Genomic DNA, 24463 nt, shown 5'->3' with positions numbered 1-24463 from the left:
TACCACGTAATTCAGTCATTTACGGTGGTTTTCAGTACATTCACTGAATTGGGCAGCCACTACCACAATCTAATTTTAGAACATTTTGTCCCCCTAGAAAGAAATTCTGAACCCTGAACAGTCAATCCTAACGCCCCCACATTCTGACTTCTCAGCATCCCCGCTGCATTCATCACCATCCATCCCACGGGTGTGAGGTGGTATAGCGTACCTTCTGACTTGCGTTCCCTAATGATTCATGACCTTGTAAATATTTTCTCCATTCTATGGAATGTCTTTTCACTTTCTTGAGAGTATTGTTTATAAAACAAAAGCTTTAATTTTGATGTCATCTAATTTATTAATATCTTTTTTCTTTTGTTACTTTTATTTTTGGTGTTGTATCTAAGAAACCTCTGGCTAACCCAAGGTCAAGAATATTTACCCCTATGTTTTCTTACAACAGTTTTATGGTTTTAGCTCTTAGGTCTATGATGCATTTTATTTTTGTGTATGGGGACAGGCAGGGATAGAACTTTATTCTTTCGCATCTCAATATCTAATAGTTGCCCCAGCAGTATTTGTTGAAAAAGATAATTTTCTCATAGAATTATCGTGGCATTCTTGTCAAAAATCAATTGATCATAAATGTGAAGGTTTATTTTTGGACTTTCAATTCTATCTCATGGATCTATATGTCTATCCAAATGCCAGTATGACACTGTCTTGATTATTATAGTTTTTTTTTTTTTTTTTTTTGAGACAGAGTGTCGCTCTGTTGCCCGGGCTAGAGTGAGTGCCATGGCGTCAGCCTAGCTCACAGCAACCTCAAACTCCTGGGCTGAAGCGATCCTACTGCCTCAGCCTCCCGAGTAGCTGGGACTACAGGCATGCGCCACCATGCCCAGCTAATTTTTTCTATATATATTTTTAGTTGGCCAGATGATTTCTTTCTATTTTTAGTAGAGACGGGGTCTCACTCTTGCTCAGGCTGGTCTCGAACTCCTGAGCTCCAGTGATCCGCCCGCCTCGGCCTCCCAGAGTGCTAGGATTACAGGCGTGAGCCACCGCGCCCGGCCGATTATTATAGTTTTGATATCAGAACATGTGAGTCCTTAATCTTTGTTCTTTTTTTTTCAAGATTGTTTTGGCTATCCTGCGTTCTCTGAATTTCCATATGAATTTTAAGATAAGCTTGTCAATTTTTTCTAAGAATTCAGCAAGGCTTTTGATAGGGACTGCAACGAATCTTTAAATCAATTTAGGGAAGACTGTCATCTTACCAATACTAAGTTTTCCAATCCATGAACGTGGGATGTCTTTCTATTATTTAAATATTCTTTAACTTCTTTCAACAATGTTTTGTAAGTTTTTAGAGTACAAGTCTTACACTTCTCTTGATAAATTTATACCTAAGTATTTAATTTATTTTGATGCTAAGTAGGTCCATAATCCCTTTTCCAATTACTCACTGCAAGTATATAGAAATATAACTGCTTTTTGTATCTTGATCTTGCATCCTACAACCTCACCAAATTTGTTTTCATAGTTTTTTAATAGATTCCTTAGTATTTTCTAAATACAAGGTCATGTCATCTACAAATAGAGGTAGTTTTATTTCTTCATTTCCATTCTAGATGCTTTTTGTTTCACTTTCTTGCTTAAACTGCCTTAACTAGAACCAACACAATGTTAAATAGAAGTGGAAAAAGTAGACATCCTTATCTTGCTCCCGGTCTTAGGGGGAAAACTTTCAGTCTTTCCCAGTAAGCATGAGGTTAGTCATAGATTTTTCATGGAAGCCCTTGAAAATATCAAAATGGACAAACTTTTAACTGCTTCAGCTGCACTGCCTTAGCTGCATCCCATAAGTTTTGGTATTAGGGAGGACGTTCCCTTCTGTACCTACTTTGTTGAATGTTTTTATCATGACAGGGTATTAGATTCTGTCAAATGCTTTCTCTGCATGGATTGAGCTGATCAGTGGTTTTTGTCCTTTATTTTGTTAATATAGTGTATTACACTGATAGATTTTCAAATGATGTTATGTTTTGTTTTGGTAGAGATGGGGTGTGGTTATGTTGCCCAGCCTAGCCTCAAGCAATCCTCCTGCCTCAGCCTCCCAAAATGCTGGGATTATAGGCATGAGCTACTACACCCAACCAGATTTTCAAATGTTGGACCAATCCTACATTGCTGAAATAAATCTCACTTGTCATGACGCATAATCCTTTTAATATGTTGCTAGATTTGATTTGCTAGTATTTTGCTGAGGATTTTAAAGTCTAGCTCCATAAGGGATATTAGTCTGTAGTCTTCTTTCCTTGTGACGTCCTCATCTGATTTTGGTATCAGGGTAATACTGGCCTCATAGAATGAGTTGGAAAGTGTTCCCTCCTCTTCTATTTTTCGAAGAGTCTGTGAAGTAGCAGTGTTAATTCTTTGTTAAAGGTATGATAGAATTCACCAGTGAAGTCCTCTAGTCTTAGGCTATTCTTTGTGGGAAATCTTTTCATTACTAATTTAATAATTAATATTAATAAATACTCATTTAATATTAGTCAAATTATTAATTAATTAAAATCAACTATTAATTTTAAATTGTTGACAATTAATTCAATCTCAGAGAGAGAAGGAGGGAGACTTATTTTACGAAACTGGCTCAGGCAACTATGGGAACAGGCAAGTCTGAAATTTGCAGGGCAGGCCAGTGGACTAGAAACTCAGGCAGGGTTTCCCACATTGCAGTCTTGAGGAGAATTCCTGCTTCTTTGAGAAACTTCAGTCTTCCCTCTTAGGGCCTTCAAATGATTAGATGAGGAGGCCCACCCACGTTGTGGAAGGTAATCTGTTGTACTGAAAGTCTCCTCATTTACATGTTGATCACATCTAACATACATCATCACAGCAACATCTAAACTGGTGCTTGACCAAAAAACTGGGCACCATAACCTAGCCAAGTTGGCACAAAATTAACCATCACCATCAGTTTTGGTAATTTGGGTCTTTCTAGGAACTTCTCCATTTCATCCGTGTTACCTCATCTGCAGAGTTGCTCATAATATTCCCTAACACTCTACATTTCTCAAATTACTCATGATTTTAGTAACTTGAATTTTCTCTATTTTTTGGTAGGGGGACCAGTTTAGTTAAAATTTTGTTCATTTTGATATTTTCAAAAAATCAACTTTGCTTGTATTGATTTTCTATATTGTTCTTTACTTCATTTATTTCTGTCCTAGTCTTCATTATTTTCTCCTTTCTGTTTGTTTGGGCTTTAGTTTGTTCTTCTTTTTCTAGTTTCTGAAATTGGAAAGTTAAGGATTTGAGATCTTTTTTAATATAGTCAGGTACAACTACGAATTTCTCTGGGAGCACTGCTTTAGCTGCATCCCGTAAGTTTTTGGTATATTGTGTTTTCATTTTCTTCATCTCACAGTAATTTCCAATATCCTTTGTGATTTCTCCTTTGATCCACTGGCTGTTGAAGATGTGTTCTAAAATTTCCTTATATGTGTCAATTTCCTCAAATTTCCTTCTGTTCCTGATTCTAACTTAATGCCACTGTGGCTGAAGAACATACTTTGTATAATCTCCACCCTTTTGGATGTAGTGAGGCTTATTTGTGGCCTAGCATGTGGTCCATCCTAGAGAATGTTCTGGGTGCACTTGGGAGGAACACGTATGCCACTAGCCTTGGGTGCAGTGCTCTGTGGATATCTATTAGATCTACTTGGTTCTCAGTCCCATTCAATCTTCTAGTTCCTTCCTGAGCTACCTTTTCTACTCATTATTGACAGTAGTGTGTCACTACTTTTTAAAAACACATTTTTTAAATGTTGAATGACATTGAAAAATGCTTAGATATTATGCAAAAAGCAGTACTGAAATGCGCATGCATAATAAGACAGCACCGTGTGGAAGAGTCTACAGACAGAAAGGACTGGAGGACATCAGCCGGGCATTTCGGTGACAGCTCCTGGATGCGAAGCTAGACCATTATTAAAGTTTCCGATTTTGTAACAGTAAGTCCATTACTCTGATTATTTTCAAAATGGTTTTAAATAGAAAATATGAATGCACACTAGTCGTCAGCTAAGACAGGACATGTCACCTGCACTGTCAGTTCAGGGGCAGCAAACGTGCAGCCCCCGACTCTCCCCCTCTACCCGCCAGCATCCCCAGAGCTCTCTGCTCCCGCTTCTCTCTCAGGGGACTAGAACTGCCACAGAAAACTCGCTGTGCTCAGGTGCTTTGGTTTTCGCCCTCGATGTTTCTGAGATTAGCTGTGGACTGCGAAAGTGCCCTAGCGGTGAGAAGCACTCAAGGAAACCGTGCAGAGGACGTACTCAGCAGTCCCAGTTCACACAACGCACGGAAAAAACAAAGTACAGTGCAGTAAAATTTAAATGCAAACAAGGAACGTAACATCATTTCTAAAATTGTAATTTATCAATGAGAAACTAATAGGAGCTCTTCTGTCCCTCACTGCCACTCAAATCCCTATTAATACTCTGATAATGAAAACAGGGAGATAGAATTTCTGAGCTACTGAAATTCGGCTGATGGGAAGTTCTCTGCGTGATTTCTCTTGCACGTCCCGACCGGCTGTGGGATGGACTTGCCAGGCCAACTGTGCCCTCGTCACCAGTCCAGCAGGGCTCCAACTCCAGGAACTGCAGGCTGCAATGTCCTCTCTGGGCAAAACTACATGTTTAAAGACAACCTATACTTTGAGAATCTGACTTAAAAACAGGAATATAAAATATTTTTAATGTTCTTAAGTAAATATCTTGTTCATTCCAGTCCCATTCTATATTTGCTTTCAAGAGTAATTTATTTCCAGAGAAAATGACATAGAAAATCAAATCAATTGGAGCTTAACCATACTGATGGTGAAAATCAATTGTAAAATACTCTTCCTCTTCCAAAACGTAGCCATCATCATTCTGCCCATGCAGCCCAACCAACATTCAATTGCCCTCAGGTATCGGCCAAAGGGCCCCATCAAAATTGTTTCTAAATTTAAATACCATATAGGCATCAAAGAAACTTCTCTATTGTTCGCTATGCTGAAAATATTTAAACTAAAATACAATTCTCTGCTTAAATTGTGCAATTCAAGGTGATGGAATAATGCTCCTTAATTTTAAATCAAATTTAACATTCTTAAAAGAAATATGACAGTCACTGTGTGAAAAGTACATGCTTTACTTAAAAATTACACCATGCCTAAGGCAAAAAAAACTAAAAAATTCAACAATTGTGGAATGGTTTCATGAATTATGCTATATTATCTCAATAGAATATTATGTACAGAAGGTTGAAATGATCTTTAAAAAGATTTCTTAATAATATAGGGAAACACTTCTATTATAAGGTTAAATGGGAAAAAACATGAAACAAAATGTTATACATAATAGGCTCTCAACTATGTAAATACAATGCACAGAAAAAAGCCTCAGAGGAAACAAACCAAAACAGCTGTTATCCACAAGTGGCAGCGTGGGCTGCCGCCACTGCCCCGTCCCCAGGAGCCTGTCTGATGGGAAGGCACGCAGAACAGGACCCTCTGAGTGACCAAGAGCAAGCAAGTGCCTGGGACCTGGATGCAACAGACTGTTGGGAACACAGCTTAGGTTCAAGGGTAGATAAGCCCTCCTTCCTCCCGGCCCAAATCTAGACACTGGGGCCCACGTACTCAACGGTGCCAAGAGAGGCAACCACAGGCAGAGCAAGAGAAGAAGGAGGGCCCAGCCCCACTCTGTTCACCCAACAGGGGAACCTGAATGGTTGATACCTTGGCTCCACCCCCAGGAAGGAAAGTGGGGCCTAGGACTCCCCCCAGGCAGACAGCCACTCCTCTACTGGGAAGGGAGAAAGTAGGAAGACCTTTCCCTGGTCTTCCCAGGGTAGTTGTCTGGGGAGAGAGGATCTTAATAAACGGAGAAGCTGCACAGTGAGGAGAGAGGCATAAATAAATGTTCTTTTCAATGGTGGGACGGTCAAATGTTCTCACCTTCTCCTCCACACTTGTCTATACTTTCCAATATCTCTACACTATCCTAACAGTATTTAATAGCTGTTTTTTAATTATACAGTAATGGAGAACGGAGCTTCCACTTGGGAAACCGGTCTGGCAGGTCCTCAAAAGGCTAAACACAGAGTTGCTATAGGACCCAGCAATCCCACTCCTGGGTATACACCCAAGAGAACTGAAAACATACGTCCACATGAAAACTTGGATGTGAATATTCATTACAATGTTATTCCTATTAGTCAAAACACAGAAGCAATCCAAATGTCCATCAACTGCTGAGTGAACAAATAAACAAAATGTGCCACATCCATATAATGGAATGAAATAATGACACCTGCTACTCCACGGACGAACCCTGAAAACACCGTGCTGCGTGAACGAAGCCAGACACAAAGGCCACATACCGTATGATTCCATGTATGTGAAATGTCCAGAAGATGCAAATCCATAAAGACAGACAGATTAGAGGATGCCTGGAGCTGGGGGACAGGGGATAAGGGACGAATGGGGAGTAACCACCAATGGGTACAGGGGTTCTCTTAGAATGATGAAAATATTCAAAAATCAAACTGTGCTGATGGTTGCACTTCTCTGTGAATATTCCCAAAGTCACTGAACTTTACACTCTTAAGTAGGTGAATGTTATAGTATGTAAATTATATCCCAATAAAGCAATTTTTGAAAAGCAGCTACAATTCTAATTGGGTGCCAGGTGGGAGTAGGGGAGGGATAGAAGAACAGTGACCGCCGGCAGCTGCTGGAGCCAGATGGCAGGACACGGGCCCCTCAGACAACGTTGTGGACTCTGTACGTGTTTGAAACTTTCCATAATAAAAAGCTCCTTAAAACAAAGCTGCAATAGGCCCATAGCCCATTTAGTCCAACCTTCCCCCAGCATGGAAATGTCCAAGCACCATGTCTGAGGGACAGTTTACTGCCACCACCCTTCAGCCCATTTTTGGCAGGTCCCCAGGGACCTCCACATTGTCAAACCCTTGGACTGGTCCTCAGTCTGTGCCTCTGTGGCACCAGGCTCTACTGGCCACCCCCCTCGCTGACTTCTGTGACCCCCCACTCTGGCCTCTTCCCTGCCTCTGAAGCCACTTCCTCCCATTTCCATCCCATGACCAGCCACTGTGGCTTGGCTCACTGGACACACACACGCCTCCTCTGTCTCCATCCTCGTCTGCTCCAGGCCCCTGCAGTTGGCGGGGTGGGGAGGGGCAGTGGCCCGTGAGGGAAGTCACCAAGTGGGCTCCAGGAAAGCTTCTGAGAACAGGCACATTCAGCCGACCTGTGACCCCACCATCTCCCTCTTCCCATGCCCAGAGTGGGGACACAAAGCAGGTGTGGCCACCACTTTATGTGGAGGAAAGCCACAGGCTAAGACGGTAAGAGATACAACACGACGACCACTATGCCACCAGCAATGAGTACTGGACGCTCACTGTGTCTCATACGTGGTTCTAAGATCTTTTTTTAACCTCACTCAGTCCTCACAGCAATCAAAGACATTGGTGCTGTTTCGATTTCCCAAGTCCACGAAGAGATCACTAATGTGCTCAGGGCTGTCGGCAGCCGGGAAGAGACAGAGCATGGACTTGAACCCTGGCGGCTGGGCCCAGAGCCACATCTTTCACACACAGCTCCTCACGACAGACAGCCTCGGCAGCAGCAGGAGCCTAAACACATGACGTCCAAATTCCTGCACAGCAGAGAGCCATGATCCTCCCCGTGGGACAGCCACCACGTCCGCTCCTCAAGTCAAACGCTATCACACCCCAGAGAGCCCTAAAGTGCTGGCGATGCACAGGACTCTGCGTGGTCACCGTCCCACACTTCCCTGGATGAGCACGTCCAGACCCAGGTTCTCAGCAGCCACTTCCAGGCCAACACTTTGCACACTAACCTCTAGTACAGCTCTCTTCCCAAGGTCCCGATCCGACTCAACACTCGTGCTTATTTGCCACCGACAGAGCCAGCTCACAGGTCCTCAATCACAGCCACCACCCCGCCTCCTAAACCTGCTCTTTCTAATCTATATCCAACCACGGGGCCAGGGACCCAGACGGGATGCAAAACCATCTCTTCTTGTTCGCCCTCCGCCCACACCCATCCACCTCCGCTCCCTCCGCATCAGCCTCTTCAGCAGCTCGTGGACCAGGCCTGGTCCTCTCCTGCCTCTGGTCTGCACCCACGCCCCCACCACATCGCTCTCTGCCCACTGTTCCCTCTTTTTGCTATGACAACCTCTAAGATGGCACGAATCCTATATTATCCTTATCCTAGACCTGCCTTCCTCAATGGCCTGACCTAAGTCCAAAGTCGTGCTTACCTTGTCTGTCTTCCTTGCTACAACCACAAGCTCCAAGAGGGCAGGAACCTCTCACCTCCAAAAGATAAACCTCAAAAGTCTATTGTGTGGCTTTCCCTAGCAGAGCACGCCCTCTCTACGGGCGCGCTGACTGGAGTCTCCACACACCCTGACTGCCTGCGGGTCAAGGACGCAATCTCTGTAAGAACAAGCACACACGCTTGGCTCTGACCTGGAATGGGCATATTAAGCTTCAGCAAGTTTACCATTTATGTTCCCATAGTTTCTTACTCCCTAAGGCTTCCACCCTGAAATTCACGAATCCCTAAACCTTCCTGGCATAGAGAACTTTTCCTTGATCAACGTCTCCAACAAAATTATGCCCTCCCACTGCAACACTCCACTCACAGGGTTATCTCCCCAAACTTCAGTGATGCCTCATAGTATTTATCAGACCCTGCTATCTTGACATGATTTGCACACTGTTACCCCCACCTGTGAAGTCACGAAGGGTCTCCATCTCCTTCTCCAATGATAGGCACCTTCAGAGCCCAACTGAGACTGGTAGGTGCCATTCAAATACAGGTTAGTTAGAGATTTGTTCCACGTTTCCTTGGAGAGGCTGTGGCTAGCACTAATGAGGAGTGTGCATGTGCATGTGTGTTTCTATGTGCATTTGTCTGCATGTGTATGTGACATGCGTGTGTATGTGCGTATGTGTGCACGTGCACACCTGTGTACAGAAGTGTTTTATGCACATGCATGTGCTAAACTTGCATTTGCAGATTCTGCATCCTTCGATAGCAGGACCAGACTGCCTTTCTCCAGAGGTGCAGGCGCTCTCTGAGGAGACCAGGGCTATGTGGCACATATTCCTGACTCATGCCAGTGGTGTCCTGGCACCTGCAGAGACCAGTCAGACCCTCTGAGCACTCCTCCACTCGGCTCTGAACATTGATCCCCCTGCACAAATCGTTTCTCTGACCCTGATCACTTTGGCCAGCCTCTTGCTGCTCCCTCTGCACGGCCAACCTCAGCCCAGCTCCTGCTCATCCCACGAGATGTGGCTAAAACATCGCGTAGTCCCGGGAACTGCCTCTGACCCCCAAACTGAGACAGGTCCTCACAGCACCCTATGCTTCCTCTTGATGATGTAAATGTTAATTACTTTAATTAAGCTTTTTAATTAATTGTCTAAAATCTGTCTTCCCTGCTACAACCACAAACTCCAAGAGGTCAGGAACCAGGCTTCCCTGGTTCTCCTGTGTCCCGACCACAGCAGAGGGCCAGGAGATGTCCGTCAGCGCCTGCGGAATTGAACTGAGGTCATCTCCACACCCCCGCGCTCTGCACAAGACCTGGCCCTGGGGCAGGTGCTTGGTGCAGGTCTGCACGAACGACAGAACTTCAGCCCCAGAAGGAAGTTGGACAGCACACCAGGCAATTTAAACAAAGGTTTCTTTACGATATGAAAGACGGACTTGGACTATACTAATGAACCTTCTCCAAGCCTGGGAAACCAGATCTGAAAGGACTACAAACGTACCAATCACATTTGAAATCCAGGACATCATTTAAAATGTCCACTAAATAGTTAACTGAAGGAAATAAATGGTACATTTCACACCGATGTTCCAAAGTGATACTGTACACCGAGGCAACGCACAGTTGTGTTCTTACGTGTATACAAATGTGTGCGTGCATGTGTGTGGATACATGTGTGTACACATGTGTGTGTACAATGGGGTTACAGGAAGGCGAGGAGAGTGTCTCTGAGCTCATCTCTGCCACTTGTAGAACACAAATTCCATTTTCTCCAGTTCTTCTTTCTTCTGGACAATTAACATCATGGTCATGTCCCTTTGTCCCATCCTGCTGACAACCAGGCAAATGCATTAAGAACTGCTTGGGTCTTACAGCATAGGCTGATGGTAAAGTAGTTAAGACAAACTTATTTACCACATTAATTAAATGGTCTATTTAACATGGAATATCAATTCTCTAATCACATCTCAGTTGAACTTCTTTCAATTAACAGCTCTGAAGTCTACTGACAGAGGTCCTACTGTTCTGGGATCATTAAGAGCACTTTCATTATCTGTCCAGGGAGGGCATCAGAGGCAGAAGGCGGGCGCTCTCAGGAGCACCGCTCCCCTGCTTAAAGGATGATTAGGGAGGAAACGCGCAGTGCTCATTAGTTGCTTAGCAATGAAACGACCTCCTATGAAATCATAAATGGAAACAAAGTGTGAGAGGGTTGCAATAAAACTCACTAAATGGATGTGTTCTGGTCCTCAGAGGATAATCTGTCCGCGAGTAAACCTCATCTCTCCAGAATACAACATGGTGGGAATCTAGAGCAGGCTACAAACTAAAAGGGCTAAAAACACAATCTAAGAAAACCAAGCAACACCAAGTCAGGAAGGTTCATGGGAAGACAAATTAAAATCAGCTTTAAATTGAAATGCTGCAACTAAACAGTGAAGCCCTTCCTTTAATATGTATTTTTTATTCATAGATGAATTAATAAGTAGATCCCTCACTTAAATTATCAGCATTTTTTAAAAATTTAAAACATGTCAAAACTGGTAAAGTTATATTCAAGTTGGCTGTTATAACATAGAGAAAAAATGTGCAATACTCAAAGAGAAAAGCATAGCCCAACCTAAACCTCTGTTAAACCAATTATTTTGCATGGAATTAATATTCCCATGAAAAATGTTACCAGCAAATCAAAAGTAGGAAAGTAATGAAATGCCACAGAAATGCAATTAAAGAAGATTTGGTTTTTAGCTCATAAGCAAGACATCCAACTAATATTCTACCACCTGAACCTTGTCCATTTAAATCCAAATCACTGAAGAAGCCGTTAGACATAAACACACTCCCCAAAGATACCACATTTCTCTTCAGATATTGTTTAAAAGAAGACATTAATAATTACAACTGCATCTTAACGTCCTCATTAGTTGAGCACATGGGTTTAAAGACATTGTTGAAGCTGGCATCAGTGAGAAACCTATTATTCTCTATTGCTACTTGCCATTGATGACATTAAACTGAATGGCATCTTTCAATATGGCTGTAATTATGAGTACTGACACACGGTAAGTGCACTGAAGTTCACGTTTAATGCTTGTGAGAAAAACTGTCATGATATCCTACCTATGTGTTCGCAAATGAAGACCACAAAGAAAGGAGTGACGAGGTCATTTATCCCCTGAACATATCCACTGGCGGGGTGACGGATCGCCCATATAAACAAGATCCTTTCGAAAATCTGGAAGAAAATGAACAGGTGGTAAAGCAAAAGGTGAATGCAGTGTACACACTAAAATGCAAGCATTCTTTTACTTAAAACATGTACCATCAACATTTGTCACCATCTCTATTAAAACACAAATATAAACAAACAACTGCTGTTTAATTTTTTTGTAAAATTCCGATTATCTTTACTATTTATTCCCCCACGTACAACGTGCACTATTTCACCAGGCCCTGGGCTCAGTCCTTTCCCACAAGCTGGCTCCCACATCACATACTCCCTGCTACTCCGGGCCGCTTGGGTGGCGGCTGGGGGGCCTGTCAGTGACATCTTCCTCAGTGGTGGAGGGATGGGTGAGTGCGTGGAAGGATGGACAGGTGGATGAGTGGAAGGCTGGATGCTCTGAATTTCCCTCATAAGGGAAAGAGAATTCTTTATACTCCCAGAAAGTTATCACCATCTAAAAAGCCACAGTTGAGCATCCTCCCATCACATACAACGCCCCCAGGCCCTCCATCGCCCAGGCGGTGCAGGCGGAGTTACGCCAGCCTCCTCTCTCTGCCCAAACACTCACAGTCACTGCTCCTTCCTCTTCACCGTCTCTCATCCCCACCAACCCTGCTCCATCTCTGTTCACAGACGGATGTCACCAAGATGCAACGTAATCCCATCACCCCAGACCACACACACACACACACACACACACACACACATAGCTTAAAGACCTTCACACGATGCACACCTCCCAACGACAGAGCCCACAGGCCTGGTGCAGCGCTCTGGCCTCCCATCAGCCTGGTCCCTGCCTCAGGGACCCCCCAGCCAACACCCACGTTCTGGCCACCCTCAGCCTGCCAGGCTATCACCCACATAGGCCTTGCTGCCTGGAAAGCCGGCTCTCCTTCCCTCAGAGCCTTGACTTGGCTACTAGGTGTGTAAGTATGAAATGTCTGATTTCCTTAAGTACTAAGTTTGACAGTTGGTATCTCTGACATTTTACTTTACACTTCTTGTTTTATTTTTATTGTGAAGGTACAGCCTCAGTCTTGGAAATGCACATTTTGGCTTGTGATTATCTGTCAAAATTTTTTAGAACAATTTTTTGTGAAACCATGGATAAGTCAAAAATTCGTGTTACTTTCAAATGTGAATTCCATCATGGAACCAATGCAGGGCAGACAGTTCAAAAAATATCAATGAAGTGTTTGGGAAGGATGCAGCTAATGAACACACAGTACGTTGATGGTTTGAGAAGTTCTGTTCTGGTGATTTTAATCTTGGAAAGGAGCCATGTGGGTGACCTGAGACCAAGGTGGATAATGATGAGCTGAAAGCTGTAGTGGAAGCGAACCCATCTCAACCTATGTGTGAATTAGCAGCAAGGTTTGATGTTACTATTCCAACAATATTGGACCATTGGAAACAAATCAGCAAGGTAACGAAGCTGGATAGATGGGTTGTGCATGACAAACAAGAGTCAGGAGAGAAATCATCTTGGAGCTTGTCTTTCTTTGCTGTCACGACATAAAGGCGAACCATTTCTACACCATATTGTAACATGTGATGAAAAATAGATTCCTTTTGACAATCGCCAAGTGTTTGGCACAATGGTTGGATGAAGGTAAAGTGCCTAAACACAGTCCAAAACTTAATATTCAGCAAAAAAGGCTAATGGTGTCTGTTTGGTGGTCCAGCACTGGTATTCTCCACTACAGCTTCATGAAACCTGGTCAATCGATTACAGCAGATGTCTACTGCAGCCAACTGGATGAAATGATGAGGATGCTTGTGATTAAGTAGCAGAGATTGGTCAACAGAGACAGGCCAATCCTCTTGTAAGACAACACTCAACCATGTGTCGCACAAACACTGCTGCTCAAACTACAGAGGCTGGACTTGGAAACTCTGTCATCCACCATATTCACCAGAACTTGCACCAACTGACTACCACTTCTTCCAGGCTTTGGACCACTTCTTGCACAGAATAGTATTCGATTCTCAACTAGCTGTGGAAAGACCTTTCGCAATTTCATCACCACTTGCTGTCTAGGCTTCCTTCCTGCTGGTATAAACAAGCTACCATAAAGATAGTACAACTCTGTCGACAGTTTAGGCGCATACTTTGATTAATCGCACTGTTTCTTGTTTGAGATATGATAAACTACACTTTTGACTTGAAATTAGACATTTCATATTTAATGACCTAATAGCTTTCAACATTCACTTCAAGCACACTTCCTCAGGGAAGACTCCACTGCTGTCTGCTTCCTCTCCACGGTCTGCTTGGAGGGACAAACCACTTACTACTTTGTGTCCCTCTGGTCTCTCTCCTCTCCACAGAGTCTCCTGCTGCTGGCTCCAGCCTGAGCCTCAGGCTGCATGCTGGCCAAGGTGGGGTCTCACTGCTCTGTCCAGTCTTACACAAACAAGGCACACAATGAAGTCAGCGATGAACACTCCCACAAATGAATGGATTACTTTGCTTCCAAACATCAGAACCTTGCAGAGCCAACTGTAGTCATACCCTGGGAAGGCAATCCCTTCCCACACTGCCTACAACCCTAAATATTATTGGGTTTGGTAGTCCAGATCCTCAAAATCAGCTTCAACCTGGGATATACAAAGAAGGGACCTGGGTACCGACAGGGGAAGTCTCTTAACCCAGGGCACACGGTCTGCGGTGGTGACACCAGCCCCCACACCAATTCCCACACCAGTGCTCCATCCACTGTGGCTGCTCAGATGAATGACTAACCCAGCAGGCACCTGATAAACACTGGGTGAAGGAGTAACACATTCACACATGTATATTCATACACAGTTTTCATTTTAAGTCAACAGCTTTCCAGAGAGAACTCAGAACTGAATATTTAAATAAAACCAAAGACCAAAATCACTCAACATGGCACCATTTAAAAATTTCTCCTGCACAAAAACTTAGCAAATGATAAGGATGCTATTCACTGAAGCTGGAAGCAGCATCCTATGGGCAGCCCCTCGGCACCCCCCAGAGAGAGCAGGAAGCCGGTTGCAGTAGGAAGGCACCCTCGACAGCAGCAGCTCTGCTGCGAGTCACAGAGCGGCAGCCCTTCCCTGCCCAGCCACCGGCACAAAGGAAGCCCTGGCGACAGCACATGCCTGAGCAGGGCAGTGACAGGACTCAGGGCAGCTTAGGTGAGCTGAGCAGGCAAAGGCATTCGTGAGGGTAACAGCCCCTAGAACCACTCACCTGGAAGCCTCCTACGGCCTCTGCACCCCGACAGAAGCAGGAAAGGACAGGACAGGGGCTGCATGGCAGCCAGCAGGAGCAATGACAGAAAGAAAAAGGCACAACGTGGTGGCTCACACACCGACCATGGAATCACGAAGAGATGGGGAAATTCTGCCGAGCCTGTCTCCTCACTAAGAAGGTCCAGAGACATCCCTGGAGCCCCAATGACATCCCGCCACCGACATCCCGCCACGTCCATCCAGAGGGCTGTGCGCACCGGGGAGCTTCCGCCAGGACAGGGAGACAGTCGTGCAGCAAGGCTTCCAGAGTGTTTGTGGGGTGTGTGCATGGTTTGTGTGCAGGGGTGTGCATGGTGTATGTGTGGTGTGTATACATGTGTGTATGGTGTGTATGGGGGGGTACTATGCGAGGGGTGTGTGTATGGTTTGCGTGTGCTGTATATGTGGGGGGGTGCACGTGTGCGTACGGTGTGTATGGGGGGCTGTAGTGTAGGGACAGTACACGTGGTGTGTATGGTGTGGGGGTGTGCACGTGCATGTGAGGTGCATATCTGTGGTGTTTAGGGTAGGGGGTTATGTGTGGCGTGTGACGGGTGTGCGTGTGTGTGGGTGTGTGGGTGTGGGGGGCATGCACGTGTGTGAGGTATGTATTTGTCTGTGGGGGGTGGGGGGTGAGGGGACTATGTGTGGTGTGTGTGTATGTATGGTGTGTATGTGGGGGTCAATGTGTGAGGTATCTGTGGGGTGTGGGGGAGGGGTATGTGTGTATGTATATGTGGGCTGCAAGGTGTGTGAAGTGTGTGTCTGCGGGGTGTGGGGTATGTGGGGCGGCTATGTGTGGTAGGTGTGTATATGTGGGGTATGTGGAGTCGGGGGGTACGTGTGGTGTGTGCATGTATCCATGTGGGGTGTGTGAGGCTATGTGTGTGGCGTGTGGCGTGTGTGTGAGGGAAAAGCCAGAGCTCAGCGCAGGGGGAGGCGGGCATCTAGGCGGTGCAGCACCCCACCATTTCCCTGGGCCGCACACGCGCGCACACACGCTCGCACCGAGACCCAGGCGCTGCACGGACGCAGTCCCCTCCCAGCGCCGAGCACTGGAGAACACCAGCATGGCCGAGAGGGCTCACCGGCTTCGCCAGGGAGGAAGGCCGGGAGCTTTAGTCTGCTCAAGGGACCCGGCGCGCCACCTACGCAGGGAACCCAAAGGGACTGTTTCCTGTGACTCCCAGGCCCCCCAGAAGCCCGTGAAAGGTCTGAGAAAGGTGCGGGGGGAGAGACCTGAGCAGGCCTGGGCCCCTGACTCCATTAGGCCGACTGCTCCAGACGGCACCCGTGGTGGATTAAGTTCCCCCTGAACATCACTCGGGAGAGAGGAAGAGAGCACACGGGGCAAGCGAGGGGCACTGAACGGGTCTCAGCAAACACGCAGTGCGGAGCACCCCAACGCAGCACCTTCCGAAAGTCAGCAAACGTCCCGCCATTACGCTCTTGCCCTCTCCCAGGCCAGGGTGAAGGGCGCTGCCTGCCCGGCCTCCGGGAAGCACAGCGCCAGCCTAGACAGATGCGCTTGAGAGAGTGTACTTGCATTACCTTCGGGAAAAATTTAGAGTCAGATTTATTATTAACTAAGGAAAGCAATCAGTCAGTTCAAATTATTTAGATTTAACTCTACTTGATCTCTCTTTATAATCTGAAAATCAGGTTTTAAGACTTTAATCCCAGTAACACGTAAATAAAGGGGCAGGTATCTCAAGCATCAAACAAAAATGGCTTCTAACAAGGCAGGCAGGCTGCAATAGCAGCGAAAAGAAGCTGTCCCGTGGAGACACATGACACCGGATGTGAGTCCCGGCGTGGCCACTGAACAGTTGTGTGCTTTCCCGTCCTCACTCCCCAGGGTCAGCCTCTTGGAGAACCACGGGGAGACCTGTGGACCCCACCCGCCATCACCACTGGAGCGACCTCCAACCTCTTCTCCCACCTCCACTGCCCATGGCCTGGCCACGTCGTCTCCTGCCTGGGCCGCCAGGACAGTCTCCCAGATGGTCTTCCTGCTAGCACTCCCACGTTCTGCATCCCACCGAGCAGCAGAGGGAACTGGCAAAAATGTAGAGCACATCAGCTCACAGCCAGAGCGTCTGCCCGCTGTGGCTTCCCAAGACACTCCTGACCAGGACCACAGGTGGCTGCCCTGCCGTGCCCTCTCTGACCTCATCCCTGCCCTGGGTCTGCTCCCCAAGCACAGCCACTCCTGTTCCCACCTCAGGGCCTGTGCACTGCGGCTCCTTCCACCTGGAACCCCTCTCTCCGAAACTTTCATGGCTCCTGTGATTTTCAGCCTAAGATCCTAATTCAAATGTCATCTCCTTGGGGACAACTTCCTTTACCATCCTATCCACAACAGCTGCCCCTCTACCATGCCAGCCGGCTCTGGCCTGCAGCCCTCACTTGTTTCACAGAGTGTCCCCAAAGAAGGGTCTCCACTGCCTCACTCACAGCTGTGCCCTCAGTCCCGCATGGCGGGTACAGAGGACCAGGAACTCTTTGTTGGCTGAATGTAGGTGCCAATGACCCAACCTCTCCCCACTGCCCTGTATGTGGAGCCCTCGCATCCTCTGTTCTCCAAGTTCGGCGCCACTGGCAGGTACCTGGCCCCAACCTGGTGGTCTGTCTGGACAGACAATGCTGTGACACCTACTTGAGCCTGTGACCAGCTTCCCATTCTGCTTCCTCTATCGGGTGATGCTCCAGCCTACTCCTCAGATGCCAGACAGTCGGACCTCAGGGTCCCCCACTTGTCTGACAGTGAAAAAAGGACCTGGGGGGAAGGGGCAGAATGGCTCTGTCGAAGGCGGATGGGAAGATAGGAGTATTTGGGGAAGCAAGACTTCAGAGAGGGGCGTGAAGACCGATGAGGAGCGCCTCCCAGGGAGGAGGGAGAAGAGGAACCTCCCACACAGAGGAGAACGTGCACACGCGCACACATATACACAGAGCACACACACAAAGAGCACACGCATACAGAAGAGCGCGCACACACACACAGAGCACACACAGAGAAAAGCGCACACACACAGAGGACACACACACAGAGCACACAGAGAAGAGCATGCACACACATGCAGAGCACACACATAGAGAGCACAGAAAGAGAGAAGAGTGAACACACACAGAAGAGCACACAGAAGAGAGCACACACACACAGAAGAGCACATAGAAGAGAGCACACACACGTACAGAGCACACACACACAGAAGAGCACATAGAAGAGAGCACGCACACACACACACACACACACACAAAGCACACACACACAGCCATGGGCTCCAAGTTTGTTTGGGAAACCACACATGGCTGAAAAACAGAGCCAACAGCCTTCCATGATGATTTTCCTCCACAGGGGGAGAATTACTCATATTTTTCCCTGAAAAGACTTTGCTATTTCCAAGCCACAAGTCAAGGATGTGGGCTAGAACCTGGCAAATGAAAAGCAAGGCCAAGTGCTCTGTGTCCGCCCTGGGTGTCACTGAGAAGAGGCCTGAGCGTGTTTCCTGCTCCGAGGACGTGCCGCTGCAGGCTGTCCGTGGGCCCACCGTCCCCTGTAGACGCGGCGCCCAGCCAGCTCAGCAGCTCTGAGCGCACGCCAACCTCAACGCCAATTAAATCACTTCCACTAATCGCTCACAGCAGCGCGTCCCCCTCCCCTGACATTTACTCTGGGCAGGCACTCCTAGTTCCTCATGTAATTACAGATCCAAACTCCTCTTTTGGCCTATTATTTCCCTATAACAAGAGCTAGTAATTTAGAAAATAAGAAGAACTTCTCTGATTTATGTTAATTTGGGTGGGGGGGAGGAAAGGTAAATAAATTGCTTAAATTTCCCGCAGCCTGCCTTCCTGCTGTCACACTATAGACGAGGTTCCACCCTCGGCTAAGCCAACTACAGGTCCCAAGACGCACGGAAGAGGCTTGGCAAGGAGCAGCCACCGAGCTAAGCCGGCAGGCACAAGCCACCGATAGATCAGCCTCCCCCAGACTCTGAGGGGGAAAAGTCCCCCTCATTGCAATAATGTAAACAAGATTTCCCTAAGCAGCAAATGTCTGGGGACATCACCACCAAGAGGATGGAGAAGGGTTGCTCATCCCTGCCCTGCCCATGGGCTGAGGAACAGCCTGCAGGAAGCCAGCAAGGCAGCAAGAGGCTCAGAGCTCAGAGCCTGGAGGTTCAGGGTACCCCAAGCCACACCTGAGAAGCTCCCTGGGCTCTAGCCTTGGGGACCTCTGCCCCTACTCAGTCCAGCCCCTGGTGCTCCACCTGCTCCTGCCCTCAGGCTCCCCTCTGACTCCCAGCTCCGAGCCCTCTGTCCTGGGGCGGCTGCAGAGGCTGGAAGCTCCAGGACAGGGCACCTCCAGGACATCCGGCACAGACGCCAATCAATCAGCTGCCTAATTCACTCTGTCACTCTGCGCAAAGAGGCAACAGTTACAGACCCAGAGAGCTCCAGGCTGACAAGCTGTGAAGCTGATGAGCAGGACGACTGCTTTCCATCAGAAACGACAAGAGGGGTCTTAAGGGTTTCTTTGTCCTTGTTGTTTTGTTTTCAATGACTATGCCTTATTCCTTTATCTTTTGTCTTAAATCGCTTCATATGAGTTATGCTTTTCTTTTGTTTTGAAATTGCAAAAAATATTAAATAGCTCCAATCCCAAAGTCATTTGGTATCATCTTTAAAACTCCCTTCTCCCCAAATCATCAGAAATGATACTGTGGGGCCGGGGCCCGCACAGCCTCCCTCTGAAAGCCGCTGTCCTCGTGACCCTCTGTTGGATTCATAGCAAGGTCCTCGAAGACACGAGTTAAAATGTTTTCTCATCTTTTATCACCACCGGGCAAACCAGAACAGGGCGCAGGGCTGAGAGAGCATTCACGCGGCATCCCTGAGGACTACCTGGAATTCTGCCGCCCTGTGATTTCCATCATAATGAGCCACACACGTATCAGGTATCAGTGAAACCCTGCTGTAAGAAAAAGAGGTCCCGTCCCCAACACAGAGGGACGTGTGCTGTAGGACTTCTAAGCCCTGCATCACATAACTGTACGGCTATTTTTCAAAGAATGGACTGAGCCATTTCTAAGCTTTACTCTCAGACTGGTAAAAAAAAAAAAAAAAACTATAACTGACTGATTTCGTATCACTTTTTCCAAATAAGCACATCCAAAGCATAACAAGGTGACACTTGAAAGGGGCACAAGTTACGCACGCTGCTTCCCTTGAACCCACGTCCACCGCCATGCAGGGCACACGGCGGCACCTCAAGGCAAGCTCTGGGCCGCCATTTGCTTTTCCCGGCTTGCTCCAAGTTTCCACCACCCTCAGTCCCAACTGCTGTTCAGTGCCTCCGCTGCTCCCTCAGATGCTCTCAACTAAAAATGGAATCAGATAAGGATCTTTTAAAATTCATTAGTTTCCTCATCCCTCCACTGAGGTCACCTCACAATGATGGTCCCACTTAAAGGAAAAGCGGCTCCTCTGAGCTTCCTCTTCCCACCCACTGAGGCAGGAATGAGGAGAAAGTGGCAGTGCAGTCCAGTGAGGACACCTCTCAGTCTGCCCACGCCCCCAGGACAGCCCCAATGCCTCAGAACTCCCTGGGGACCCGCAGGTCCCTTAAGACTCAAGCTCAGAGGAGCAACAGAGGTGAGAATGAAGTCACAAGTCCACCAGGGCAGAGCAGAAAAGAGTAATAGGTCACCAAAATCAAAGGTCAAACACCAGAGGGACCAAACCAAGGATCCCAGAGGGGAGGCCAGGCCAGGGCAGGGAGGGCACACAGGCAGGAGGGCTGGCTCGATGGCAGGATGGCCCCCGCTCCAGAGCCTTCCCACCCTGCACCAGAGGCAACTGGCCCTGCAGGCTGGGGCTCACTCGGCTGCTCCCCTGCAGGTTCTGGACACAAAGGCAAGTCCCCCATCCTCTACCTGGGGTGCCTGGGCCACAGTGCTTCACCTTAGCACGGCCCCCGGGTGCCCGCTGGGCCAAAGCATGCCAACCCATGGGGCACGAGGGTGGATTATAAAGGCCCCACGAGAAAACAGATATACCAGGTGCACTAGGGAGGTGGGGCCCGCAGCCCAACCTGGGATTCAGAACACCCTCCACAGGGTGATGAACAAACACGTCCGGAAGGACCAGGGCGGGAGAGCACCGTGGCATCAGCAATCGGCATCACCCTTGACTCCAAGTACCCTGCAGCTGCCCTCCGTTTGTCTCCTCCAATTCCTTCAGCGAGGCTAGAATGCAGTCAGTAGGATGCAACTGTGATTTCATTTACAACTTCACACGATCTCTCCGGGTTTCACGCACCTCTGTCTTCGCCCCACACTTCAACCGTGCACTGTGGGGATGGGGACCACATCTGGGTTTTGGTGTCATTCTCATGCCCACTGAGTGTCCAAGGGCATTCTTCAGGGAGTCACAGTCCCTGTAACTTTGTATGTCAAAAATCCAGGTGTTTTACTAGCCGTTATCACAGGAAAGGTGAAAACAATGCAATCACTTGCAGGGACTCTGAGTAGAAGCGAGGGCCAGCCTAGTAAACAGCAGATACCAGAGGAGGAAAAGACCTGTCACAGGACATTAGCTCCCATTTCAATGAATGTGCTGTTGGTGTAAGCAGCAATATTATCTACCGAAGGACAATAAAGCAAGGATGCCCTAAGCATGTGAACGTGTTTAATGAAAACACAGAATGATCTGAAATGGCTCTAACAATGACTACTCACTGGATTTTATTAGCCATTAAAGTTCTGGTGACATCGCTTCTCGGCCTTTTGGCTAAGATCAAGTGTAAAGTCTGGTGACATTCTTGATACTCATGTCTTTGTTTGAGAGTGGGAATTCATTAACAGTAATACAAAGTTTAAATTCTTCCCAAGGTATCTTTTCTGCAAATCAGTTTATACTCAACAATAACAAAAGTAGTTGTTACTACTTGTTACCATCAGGACTGAAGAAATTTAAAAAACTAGAAGCATCCCCAGTTTGTCTGCCAAACTTCAGAAACCTGAGCACCATGACCCACGTGCTAATGCAAAACCAACAGGTTCTTCCTAAAAGTCTCAACAGCATCTTCCACACAAAGCTCCGGGAGGGCTCAGAGGTCCCCTACTAGTGATCTCTCTCTGTCTCTGCTTTCTACACGTTATCAAGCTCCTTGCCCAGGCCTCCATGGCAAGACTGGAACACCAGCAGTTCAGAGCACGTGAGGGAGCTGAGATATTTTGCCTACTAAAAAGTAAGATATTGAAATTGAAAATGTTGCTGTGCTCTTGATCACCTACCAAAAAATCTGATTTCAGAAATTTTAAAATATCATAATTCTACTACATGAATCAGCAGTAAGATTTCACAGCATATAAAGCACAATTGAGATAATTTCTGTGAGAGGAGCCACACAATGAAGAATTCCATGGAGACCTGTGGGATTTATATCCTGCAAAATCCAGAAGCACTGTAGGCTCAAAAAGAAGAAATTACTCACAACTCGCGTCTCCACAAAATGATTCAAAGAACATTCCCTCCTATGAATTACAATACCTGATGAATGAAACCAAAATGAAAGTCTACAAAAATCTAGCACGTGGATTAAAAGGCAACCACATATCACGTAAAACATATACTAAGTATACCAAGACAAATACCAACTGTATGTTTTTAACAGAGTTAATATGTAGAACTCTCTTACGACGAGCAATGATGCCACACTTGGTGTGTGAATTACTCAGCATTCACTTCATTCAAATATGTGAACTTATATCCCACATCTTGTGCCCACATCAAGTGTCTTGATAGGTTAGCAAAACATAGAGGTTTAATACATTCAAAACTAAGGACTGAAAAGAAACAATACTTTCTTTTTTTTAATGTCCTCAAAAATATTTGGAAAGAAACAATATACTTTCAAATAAAACATCACAGCATCGCTATTACCAGAACAAATATTCAACACAACTGATATGATTACATATGAACACGTAACTGAAGAATCAATAAACGGTTAGAAAGCATTTTTCAAATTAAAGAGAAACTTGGCTTCCGTTTCTGGCAGTGTGGCACATTAGATGTTAACACACTTAATCCTGCAATGCATTACAAAAATCCATAATGACCAACTTGGATTTATTTCAGGAATGTACAGTTAGCTCAACAGTAGGAAATCGTCTAATAAAATTCACTGCATTAATAGTAAAGAAGCAAAAATATTACCTCAGATGAAGGGAGGAAAAAGAATTTGATAAAACTCAATAACCATTTATGATTTTAAAACTAAGACCAAGGCATCATCCTTAACATAATAAAGATTAGATATCACAAGTCCATGCATGGTGCAAATGTTAAAAGACTTCCCTGAAAACATCCAGGATGGGACCGGATGTCTGCTTTCCCTACTTCTGTTCAGCACTGTAACGGAAGTCTTAGCCAGCAAAACAAAATAAACAAAAAGGGGGGAAAAAGCACATGCCAAAGAGAAAGAAAAAAATAAAACCATCATTATTTCCAAAGGACATGATAGACTTCTTAGGAATCTCAAATAAATCTACACACAAATTATCAGAATTGATGAAAGAGGTTAACAACTTACCAAAGTCAACTGCATTTTTATATACTGACAATACAGATTAGACAATGAAATTAAAAATTTAAGGCCAGGCGGGGTGGCTCACGCCTGTAATCCTAGCACTCTGGGAGGCCGAGGCGGGTGGATCGCTCGAGGTCAGGAGTTTGAGACCAGCCTGAGCAAGAGCGAGACCCCGTCTCTACTAAAAATAGAAAGAAATTATATGGACAACTAAAATATATATATATACAAAAAATTAGCCAGGCATGGTGGCGCATGCCTGTAGTCCCAGCTACTCGGGAGGCTGAGGCAGTAGGATCGCTTAAGCCCAGGAGTTTGAGGTTGCTGTGAGCTAGACTGACGCCACGGCACTCACTCTAGCCCGGGCAACAAAGCGAGACTCTGTCTCAAAAAAAAAAAAAAAAAAAAAAAATTTAAAGGACACTATTTATAAAAAATATATTCTGAATAAATTTAACAAGTTGTTAGGTAAATTTAAGGGGGAAATATTATTGAAAATAAAGATCAGAGGAACTAAACACAAAACTATTAATTCTCTCCAAACTGATCAATAGATTTAACCTCATTTCTGAGATTTTCATGAAACATAACAAGCTGATTTTAAATTTACACACAAAAGCAAAAAGCCAGAAATGGTCAAGAAACAAAAACTAGGAATGGTGTTGGCCTGTCCTACCAGATTCAAGGCTACAGTATCAAGACAAGGTGAAGCTGCACAGGGATAGACAAACAGATCCGTGGAACTGGGTGGGGAGCCCGGAAAGCGCCCCACACGCATGTGGAACCCTGAGAGCTGTCAGAGCAGGCACAGATGATTCGTAGGCAAGGGCTACAACCGGTCACCCGTGTGGGGAGTCTCTAAAGAAAATGGACCATGCTGTAGTTTGGATAGGGCTTGTCTGGCTCCACCAAGTCTCACATTGAAATCTGGTCCCTAATGTGGGAGGTGGGGCCCAGTGGGAGGCATTTAGGTCACAGAGGAGGATCCTCATG

The 24463-nt window shown here is 46.3% G+C and overlaps 1 protein-coding gene across 3 annotated transcripts in view; it reads right to left on the bottom strand.

Annotated features, from left to right (window-relative positions):
• The window catches only part of TBC1D22A (TBC1 domain family member 22A), a 335347-nt gene that overhangs the window by 201264 nt on the left and 109620 nt on the right, over window positions 1-24463 (bottom strand). For all 3 annotated transcript variants that reach the window (XM_069489542.1, XM_069489544.1, XM_069489545.1), the window contains one exon: window positions 11499-11613. In XM_069489542.1, coding sequence (XP_069345643.1) covers window positions 11499-11613 — 115 coding nt within the window. The remainder of the gene's footprint in view (window positions 1-11498; window positions 11614-24463) is intronic.

Source organism: Eulemur rufifrons, chromosome 16, assembly GCF_041146395.1.
Source record: "Eulemur rufifrons isolate Redbay chromosome 16, OSU_ERuf_1, whole genome shotgun sequence".
Classification (NCBI taxonomy): domain Eukaryota; kingdom Metazoa; phylum Chordata; class Mammalia; order Primates; family Lemuridae; genus Eulemur; species Eulemur rufifrons.
This window is presented reverse-complemented; position numbering and strand designations above follow the sequence as displayed.